Source organism: Nuphar pumila, chromosome 5, assembly GCF_984573655.1.
Source record: "Nuphar pumila chromosome 5, dmNupPumi1.hap1.1, whole genome shotgun sequence".
NCBI classification, from domain to species: Eukaryota; Viridiplantae; Streptophyta; class Magnoliopsida; order Nymphaeales; family Nymphaeaceae; genus Nuphar; species Nuphar pumila.
Window position 1 is genome coordinate 118,644,655 of NC_143253.1, and position 10,529 is coordinate 118,655,183.

Genomic DNA, 10,529 nt, shown 5'->3' on the forward strand with positions numbered 1-10,529 from the left:
TAAACCTCAACTTGGCTTATGACGAGCTCATGAGCCGACAACGAGCTTGAGCTACAATTCACTTTTAATGAGGTGATCTCGGACAACTTGAGCTCGACTCATTCAGCTTGTTTACCAATCCTACTTGTCAAAGAGATAAGAATGACACACACACATGAGGAGATAAGGATGACACACATGCATGAGATCATGCATGATCTGATCATGTGTGATCTCATGGTGGTCATTTGGAAGTGTCCAACATTTTCCTTATTGTATATTAGTTACCTGTAACAAAATTTCTAACGGTTTTTCCTTTCCATTTTTTCTATCCCTATAATCAAGAGATATCGAGTATATGTATCTTTCATACAATTCAATTTTAGATATCAAATTTTACTGGAATATCTCTTCCTATATGGTATCAGAGCCAAAGATCCGATCTTGGTTCTTATTTTTGTTGAGCATGTTTCCTTGTTGTGGCTGTTGCGAGTCCCAAGGGGCTCAATTGGTGTTGTTGCTCTTTCTAAATGGTCATTTTTTTCTTGTTACCATAGAGAACTGACCGTTCTTGTGGGACTCTCATCTCTTGTCGATACCATCGCAGAGAACATAGGTTCTCGGTTCATGTTCATTGATAGCACCAGCCTGCAGCTTGCTCATCTTCGCTGCCTCTAAGCATCTGGTTCTACATAGACGTTGTTGCAGGCATGACCTTCATTGTGGGTCACTATCCATCGACCCATCAACAACCATCTTCTTCACTAATCTACCTATTATCAAATCAGATCACTCATAATCGATTATGGCATCAAAAATTGTTAACATCTCTAAGGATCCCAACAATGAAGGAAATTTGTCCTCTCCTTTGTCACCATATCATCTCCATCATTCTGATCATCTCGATGTTGTTATTGTTTTAACATTACTCATTGGCAATAATTATTCTACTTGGAAATAGACAATGAGAATGGCGCTAAATGCAAAGAATAAGATGGTCTTCGTGGATGGCTCACTGCCATAACCAGAAGCCACCTCGAGTGACTATCAATTGTGGCACCGATGCAATGATATGGTGCTTTCTTGAATCATCAATAAGGATATTGTGAACATCATTTATATGGTTCTTACAAGTGAAGCATGGAAGGACTGTGTAGAAAGGTTTTCTTGAGGTAACTCCACCTGCACCTACCAATTAAAAAAATTGATATGTGATCAACGCCAAGATCAGTCACCCTTGGCCACATATTTCAATACCTTAAAATCATATTGGGAGGAATTGGGTTTGCAATCCACAATTCCAACTTGTACATGTGGATGCCAATAAAAGAAAAAGGTATTTGAGTTTCTTATTGGCCTTAATGAATCTCATTCTAGGATTTGAAGCAACATCTTGGCCATGGAACCAGGGCCGAATATAAGTCGAGTTTACTCTTTGTTGAGTTAAGAGGAAACTCAGTGCCTCTTGATGCCATCCATGAATGATATTTCCAATTCAGCTTTGTTGATCACAAAGGGTAATGGACAATGCGTTGGTCGCCTCAATGATAATTGAGGCATGGATGAAGGTCGAGGAGGACCCTGATGTGACCATTGTGGTATGCTTGGCCATGTTAAAGCTCGTTGCTATTAGCTTAGTTGGCTATCCAGTCAGCCATCGTAAGAGTCAAAGTAGCACCGAAAAAGTGGGCAGCAGAGTAAACAATGTTAGTGATATGGGAGACATAAGCAAATCAGTAAATGTAGCCATGAACCAACAATAGTCAACTCAAATCAGTAGGACGCCAGCCTTGCCACAACTATGTGAGGATCAAGTTAAGCAAATAGCTTAATGGCTTAATCCAGATTTTAAGCTAGTCTCTGCTAATCTTGCAGGTAATACATCATATTCTCATTTTTCTTCTTCATCTGTTCTTCCTTAGATTATAGATACAAAGGAATCAGATCATATGACTCTTCATTTGAGTTCTTTGTTTGATATTCAACCGGTTTCCAAAGAAAAACTTGTTAAGCTACCAAATGGTCATACTATGTGGGCATCCCATTTTGGAAAAACCTAATTATCGCCCGATTTGATCCTCACCAACATGCTTCACTTTCCCAACTTTCACTATAATCTCTTATCAATAGGAAAGCTAACTGAATCTCTGGATTGTGTTGCTTTGTTCTTTCCCATATTTTGTGTTTTTCAAGACCGTTTAACGAAAAGGCTGATTGGAGCGGGTATGCTTCACGACGGACTCTACCATTTTTGACCCTCTTTTTCATCCCAGTCATGTACTTTAATCAACCCAATCACCAAACACCCAAGTTTGGCACATGAGACTCGACCATCCATCATATGATCGCATTGTTTGTTTATCTAAAGAACTTGGTAAACTGTCTGATTGTTTTAATCGTTTGTATGATGTATATCATCGTGCTAAGCAGACTCGACTTTCATTTCAAATAAGTTTTAATAGGAGTGCTGAAGTTTTTTCTCTTGTGCAGTGTGACATATGGGAACCCTACAAAACTCAATCGCACACAGGTGCACTTTTTTTCTCACTATTGTGGATGATTATTCTCGCTGCACTTGGGTATTTCTCATGAGATATAGGTCAGAAACTTAGTTTTCTGACAAAAATGTTGTGCCATTGTCAAAACTCAATATAAAAGCCAAGTGTGAAGTATTAGAACTGACAATGGTGCTGAATTTTTATCTCATAATATGAAAAAAATTCCATCAAAATGGGATTGATCATCAACGCTCTTGCGTGAGAACACCTCAACAAAATGGATAGGTAGAACGCAAGCATCAACACCTCATCGAGGTTGCACGTGCTTTGCATTTTCAAGCTAATATACCCATTGAATTTTGGAGAGAGTGCATCCTCACCACCACACACTTGATCAATCTCATTCTCACACCCATTTTGCAAAACAAATCTCCATATAAAGTTCTTTTCAAAACCAAAACCAAATATGATCACTTGTGAGTATTTGGATGTTTATGTTATGCTTCATATCTGGCCCAATCTGAGATAAATTTTCTTGAAGATCTTGAAAGTGCATTTTTATCAGCTATCCACGCAATCAACATGGATATCGTCTTTATGATTTGCAAACTCATGAAATTTTTTCCAGTCGAGATGTTTTATTTTATGAAAATGAATTTTCTTTCATCACAAAACCTCAACACGAGATTTCCAATATGGCACTTGTCGTACCCAATCCTATTGAGGATACATTCACCAAGAACACTTTATATCTAGATCCGGGCTCTTCGGTCACAGAAGACATTGACGGCCCACAATCCCCAGATTCATACCATGAACCAAACATTATCCCTCCAAAACTAGATACGGATACAAATCCAGAAAATCAACCAACAACCATTACTCAATGCTCCACGAGAACCCATACATGTCCTTTATACCTTCTTGATTACATTTGTTCTTCGGCCATGGTACTCAAGCGAGCTTCATCATTCTCTCATGATCATGCCTCTTCGCGTCAATCATATTCCATCCAAAACTTTATTGCTCTCCCTAAATTTTCTTCTTCCCACAAGGCTTTTCTTTTAGCTATTTTTAATGATGTTGAGCCGAGCAATTATAACAAAGCGACTAAGCATCTGTATTGGCAATAAGTTGTGGCTAAGGAGATCCAAGCTTTAGAAGCGAATAATACTTGGATCGTCATCTCTTTCCCACTGGGAAAAAGACCCATTGGATGCAAATGGGTTTATAAGGTCAAGCATAAATTTGATTAATTCATCGAGTGTTATAAGTCTTGTTTAGTCGCCAAAGGCTATAACCAAGTTGAAGGATTTGATTATAATGAGACGGTTGCATTGGTGGCCAAACTCACTACCATGTGTTGTTTACTCACTCTTGCGACCATTAACAATTGGATTATTTATCAATTGAACATAAACAACACATTCTTGCACAAAGACATTCACGAAGAAGTTTATATGGATTTTCCACTGGGATACTAACGTCAGGGGGGTCTCATCATGTCTGAAAATTAAATAAATCAATTTATGGATTAAAACAGTGATCTAGAAATTGGTTTAACAAACTTATATTTGTGCTCAAGGAAGCTGGGTTTACACAATCATCGCCAGATTATACTCTTTTCACCAAGAGGGCTAGATAAAAAATCGTAGTCATCTTAATCTATGTCGATGACATTATTATGGCAAAGAATGATAACTATGTCATCGCTTGGATCAAGCATTTTTTAAACTCACGGTTTCACCTTAAAGATTTGGGCCGATTAAAATACTTTTTGGGAATTAAGGTGGCTAGAGCACCATAAGGATTTTTTTTGAGTCAAAAGAAATGTGTTGGATATATTATCTGATGCAGGACTTATGTGTGCAAAACCGATGGAGTTCCCAATGGATCAAAAACTTAAATTGAATACACAAGATGGAGAAATTCTTCAAGAACCAACGTGTTACAGGAGGTTAGTAGGACGTCTCATATACTTGACAGTAACTCGACCAGACATCGTATACTTAGTTTATATTCTAAGCCAATTTATGCATGAGCCCAGAGTGCCACATTATAGTGTTGCTATCTGAGTTTTGAGATATCTAAAATCCTCGCTAGATCATGGACTTTTGTTACCTATCGAAAGTGAGCTCAAGTTATCATCTTATTATGATGCATATTGGGGTAGTTGTTCAATGACTTCAAGGTCTATAACAGGATATTTTACCATGTTGTCCATTAGTCCTCTCTCATGGAAAAGCAAGAAACAAGCCACTCTTTCACAATCCTCTGCCGAAGCAGAGTACCGATCCATGGTGGCTGCAACATGTGAATTAATTCCGCTAAAGGCAAATCTAGCAGATTTTGGAGTTATTCATAAAGATCCTATGATATTATATTGTGATAACCAATCCACCATTCACATTGCAACAAATCCAGTATTTCACGAGCAAACTAGAGCTTGATTATCATCTTGTTCATGAAAAAGCGCAGTCAGGAACCATATGCACTAAATATGTTTCCACAAAATTACAATTTGCAGATGTGTTCACTAAGGCCCATCCACGAGACCGGTTTCAATTTCTTATATACAAGTTGGGAGTCACGTACCTACACTCTCGGCTTGAGGGTGAGTGTCAAAGAGATAAGGATGACACACACGCATGAGATCACGCCTTATTGGATCATGCGTGATCTTTTGGTGGTCATTTGGAAGTGTCCAGCATTTTCCTTATTGGAATAAGGGTGATATACAAGATTGACAAACTATCGTGGTATAAAAATCATGAGTCATACTATGAAACTTTGGGAGAGGGTGATTGAGTTTAGGTTGAGGAAGGTTGTCATGATATCGGAGAATCAATTTGGTTTTATGCCTGGAAGATCAACTATGGAAGTTATACATCTTTTTAGACAACTTATTGAGAGAAATAGAGAGCGGAACAAAGATTTGCATATGGTTTTTATTGATTTGGAGAAGGCATACGATAGAGTACCTAGGGACGTTCTGTGGTGGACAATGATGAAGAAAGGTGTTTCTCTCAAGTACATTAATATAATTAAAGATATGTATGAAGGAGTAGTAACCAATGTCCGCACTATTGGAGGGGTGACAACCAATTTTCCTATAACGGTTGAGTTACATCAAGGATCTGCTTTAAGCTCTTTCCTATTTGCTATAGTGATGGATGAGCTTAAGAGATCAATTCAAGAAAATGTGTCGTGGTGTATGTTGTTTGTTGATGATATTGTTTTGATTGATGAGTCTAGAGATAGGGTTAATGCTAAGTTATAATTATGGAGACAGACATTGGAAGCAAGAGGTTTTAAGTTGAGTAAGAGTAAGACAAAATATATGGAATGTCGGTTTAGTAAACAACGAAGTAGTGATGGGAGTGTAGTGAAGCTTGGTGAGCAAGAAATACCGGTGGATGATTGTTTCAAATATTTGGGATCTATCATTCAAAAGTATGGAGAAATTGATGGAGATGTAAATCATAGGATAAAGGTTGGGTGGATGAAATGGAAAAGAGCAACTGGAGTGTTGTGTGATCGTAGAATGCCATTGCGGTTGAAGGGAAAGTTTTATAGGACGACTATTAGGTCTGCTTTACTATATGGTACGGAATGTTGGGTTGCCAAGAGACATCATATTCAAAAAATGAGTGTAGATGAGATGCGTATGCTTAGATGGATGTGTGAAAATACAATAAAAGATAAGATTCGGAACGAGGAGATACGTAAGATGGTAGGCGTCACACCCATTGAAAATAAGATGAGAGAGAATCGTTTACGGTGGTTTGGACATATTCGGCGAAGGCCTAATCATGCTCAAGTTAGAAGGATGGAGAAATGGGAAAATATATTAGTTAAAAGAGGTCGGGGTAGGCCTAGGAAGACATGGATGAAGATGATAGGAAAGGATATGAATGCTTTGAACCTCACCGAGGACATGGCATTGGATAGAAATGATTGGAGGAGAAGGATTCATGTGGAAGACCGAGAATGATTTTCTTTTTTGGTTCATATCGCCGACCCCAATTATTTTGGGATGAAAGCATAGTTGTTGTGGTATATTAGTCACCTGTAACAAAATTTGTAACGGCTTCCCCTTTTTATTTTTTATTTATCCCTATAATCAAGGGATGTCGAGTATATGTATCATTTATACAATCCAATGTAAGATATCAAATTTTACTGGAATATCTCTTCCTATACTACTTTCCACTAGGCAGATGGAGTAGCCATTCATACATAAATTCATAGAAACATGTGTGGGAGTAGGACTTTGTAAAAGAATCGTATGGACCTAATGCCTATTTTTAGGAGCACATTACTAGGTTGGAAGTGCATAACCTCATTTGGCAGAAAGAAGCTTATCTTCTTCGTGCATTTCCTCACCTTTGATCCCATCAGAATTATCCAGTAGACTAAGACAAAGAACTCCAGTATTTTTTAAAGTAGACATTTTTAAGTTTCCCTTATATTGTCGTGCTGGCTGCACTGTGATGTCAATCAGCTTAGCTATACAAATGTGTACACAGATGTAATTGATGCTTAATTTCAAGATTTTGGACCAAAGCTCCTATATTTGTTCGAAAGCTGTTAAAGATCAAAGCATGCTGTGAGTAGGAACAGAATGAAAGAAATATAAAGAAATCAAAACGCTAGCCCTTTTTTCTTTCTCCTCTATAGTTCTGTGCGTGCTCTGCCTTCTTTTGGGGCGTACAGTCTTTAGCATTTTGTGAAAATTAATTGGCTCATATTCAAGAACAGTAAGAAAAGTTGATAGAGATGAAAAATGAGAACATCGTAGTGAGAATCGCTCTATTCAAAGATAGGCGCCAACTGTGCTACCTCATTAAGTATATGTATTAGACGTGGGTACTTCTTTATTCTTTGTTAACCAGAATTATGCTTTCTTGAATAAGGTAGTTGCACAACAATTGGTAATAGCTGCCCTATTAACTTCCATAATGCCTAATTATAAGAAATGATCGATTTCCTCAGAAGGGCTCATATATTCATATATGCCTTGAAGTCTTTAAACAAGTATGCTTCAAATTGAAAACACTGCACTGTTGTTGTCTTCTGTTCTTCTGGAGTAGTATTTATTTCCATCCGTCCATGTTTGTGAAGGAAAACTTTTTTGCAGCTTTTCATGAATGCATCTATTCAATCAACATAATATGATAAAAATGGAATATGAGACCATACTGAAATATTACACCTCCCTTATTTTTGTTAACTTTCCTGTAATTTGGTTGAACCCAGGAGAAGTCACTGCAGGAGCAAAATGAGGCTATCCAAAATAAGGTTAGTCATTTCCATCATTCCTCTGGTCAATTCAATCCCGATTTTCTTGTTTCAATGCTCATGATTTTCATCAAGTTTTCTAAACTATTGAAATCAGCTTCGAGAGAAGGAAGCAGCTCTGAATTGCCTACAATCAGCACGTTCAGAACAGCCACAGAGCCGAACTGTTGGCTTTTTGTTTAATAGCCATTCTCCAACTCCAGATAGTGGGTATGAATTCTTTCTCATCTGGACATCACAAGCATTTCTTGGTGAGATATTTATTGCACACAATGTGAATGTATTGGATCCTCATCTCTCACACTGTGGGATTCATCATAGTGTTGAACAATGAAGGTGGAGAATGCTATTAGCAAGTCTCAGTTTCTCTCTCTTGATTTTTCCTTCTAAAATAATAGTTCATTTAGTGGTTTTAGCAAATTAAAAACTGAATATGTGCTTGTGTGTGTGTGCCTCAAGTGGTTTGCATGTACGTGGATACATGCTCATATGTTCCAAGGAATTTTATTTGTAGTTGAGACCAATGTAGTCAAAATGGAATTCTAATCGAATCATCAGTACCTCGTTGATGTAATTGAAGCTGGATTGAATCAGTTTTCGTCTTTCTTTTTTATATTCTGTGGTAATTATTATATTTATTTACTATTATATTTTATATGGAATTTGATTGAACATCTAAGTCGTCATTTACTTCATTTCTGTATTTTCCATTAGATGAATTTTCTTGATTTTTTTTTATTTTTCCATATTTTTATGATTTTTTTTTCTTAAAAAAATCGATTTCTTTTTATAAAATAGACCAATTCAAAAAGATTCGATTTGGTTTGGTTCAATTCAGATCGATTTTCCTAATCTTTTTGGAAAAATGATTCTGTTCAGATTGGTTGAGGCATCAACAACTAATGCTCAAGATCTATCCATGTTTTTTGAAACAATTATGATGTGTATTTTGTCATTGGTGACACTGAATTTGGACATGGGGTATTATGTGTTACAGAGCGTATCAAGCAAGAAATAGAGAGGCAGAGGAGTCCCCACATCAACACCTGCAAACTCAGACTAGCATCAATAACATGCCTCCATGGACTCTTCGGCTCATGACAGAGTGAAGTGGTCAGTTTTTTTTTTTGAGAGTCCATCTGAAGCTAATATGTCATATCACCATCATCGTTGTGGTCATCAGCTTTGTCATGGTCACCCTTTCTCTTTGCCATTATCTCTGTCTTGTTAGTCCTCTAAAACATATGAATGTGATACAGAGTGTGATAAAGAGTTTTCCGTATCCATATTACAGTCATTGTCGTTACTAATATGTGAAATGAATAATACAAACTTCACTAGCTTTTTCTTGAAACAAAATGAAAATTTCAAATCCACTCCCTCTTATGGGCTACTGCATTGCCCGTCAAGTGTCCTTCTAATGCTATGATTCCAAAAGTAGTAAGCGGATCTTGGGGTGGCAAGAATATATATGAGTTTTTTTAGACATAGAAAGGTGGGGTTAGACAGACCCCTACCAATTACCGATCGTCGGGTCATGGGACAGCTTGCCCAATCAAAATCGCAATAACTATAACTCAGTGTTAGCTGGTAGAAGAATTCTTTTCCTTCAAATATCTAAGAACACGTAAAGCAGCTTCAAAAAGCGGAATCAGTGGCTCTTGCATAAATTGGCTCAAAATATAGATAGGATACACAATGTCATGCCTCAGGTATATGAGACGCCCTACCAAACGTCGAGATTTGGTTGGATTCTCAAGAACATTGCCATCTTGGGCAGTAAGATGAAGCTTCTGATCCATGCCTGTGTCAGACAACATATCTAAGATGTATTTTCTTGACCTGGCTACCTCAATGCCCAAAAAATATTTTAACTACCTCAAGTCCTTCAAATAAAAACGTGAACCCAAAAATTCTTTGATTGATAAGATAGCATTTTCGGTTGCCAAAATGTCATCAACATAATAAGGAATTGGGGGTCAGTCCATCTATTAAAAAGAGTGGTCGGTATTGGACTGGACAAAATTTGCTTCTTTCAAGGCCGAAGACAATTTGTTGAACCAATTCCTTGAGAATTGTTTTAGTCTATAGATGGACTTGTTCAAGCCCCATATCTGATACTCCCCCTTAGAATAAAACTCAGGTGAAAGTTGCATGTATACCTCTTCATGGAGAAAAGCATTGCTGATGTCTAACTGATAAACAGAATTGAATCAAGAGCTAAGAGGCAACGTAGAGTGGTCAGTTTGGCCACAGGTGAGAACATCTCATGATAATTGAACCCTTCGGTCTCAGTATAGCCTTTTGCCACAAGGCATGCCTTGTAATACTTAATGGATTCATCGTATCGGTGCTTGACTTTGTAGACCCATTTACATCCAATAAGACATTTGTTTTGAGGCAAGGGCATGAGAGTCCAAGTATCGTTATATTTCAAGGCTCCGATTTCATTCAACATTGCATCCCACCAATGGAAATGTTGTATAGCCTCATTAAAAACTTTGTGGTACATAGTCGAAGAGAATGAAAGACAAAAAAGCAATATGGACAGATGAAAATTTGGATAAAGGTATGAAGTTGGCTATGGGATGCAATGTACATGAAGAGACGGTCGATGAACCTTGAGTGGGTTGGGTTTCCACTGTGGTGAAAACATAGTCCGTGAGGTAGGCTGATTTAGAATAATGCCTAGAAGAACGATGCAAGTGAGCGAGACTGGGTGGATCCAGGTCAGCAATGATAACTGGAGGG

At 37.6% G+C, this 10,529-nt stretch overlaps 1 protein-coding gene across 3 annotated transcripts in view; it reads left to right on the forward strand.

Moving 5' to 3' along the window:
* LOC149838341 (MADS-box transcription factor 14-like) overlaps positions 1 to 9,161 on the forward strand; it is a 36,892-nt gene extending 27,731 nt beyond the window's left edge. For 2 of the 3 annotated variants that reach the window (XM_090006525.1, XM_090006527.1), the window contains 2 exons: positions 7,737 to 7,778; positions 7,876 to 8,204. In XM_090006525.1, the coding sequence (XP_089862651.1) occupies positions 7,737 to 7,778; positions 7,876 to 8,112 (279 nt within the window). In that variant the 3' untranslated portion in view covers positions 8,113 to 8,204. Of the gene's footprint in view, positions 1 to 7,736; positions 7,779 to 7,875; positions 8,205 to 8,775 lie in introns of those variants that run through there. The other variant, XM_090006526.1, reaches the window with a different exon arrangement.
* Positions 9,162 to 10,529: the final 1,368 nt, after the last annotated feature.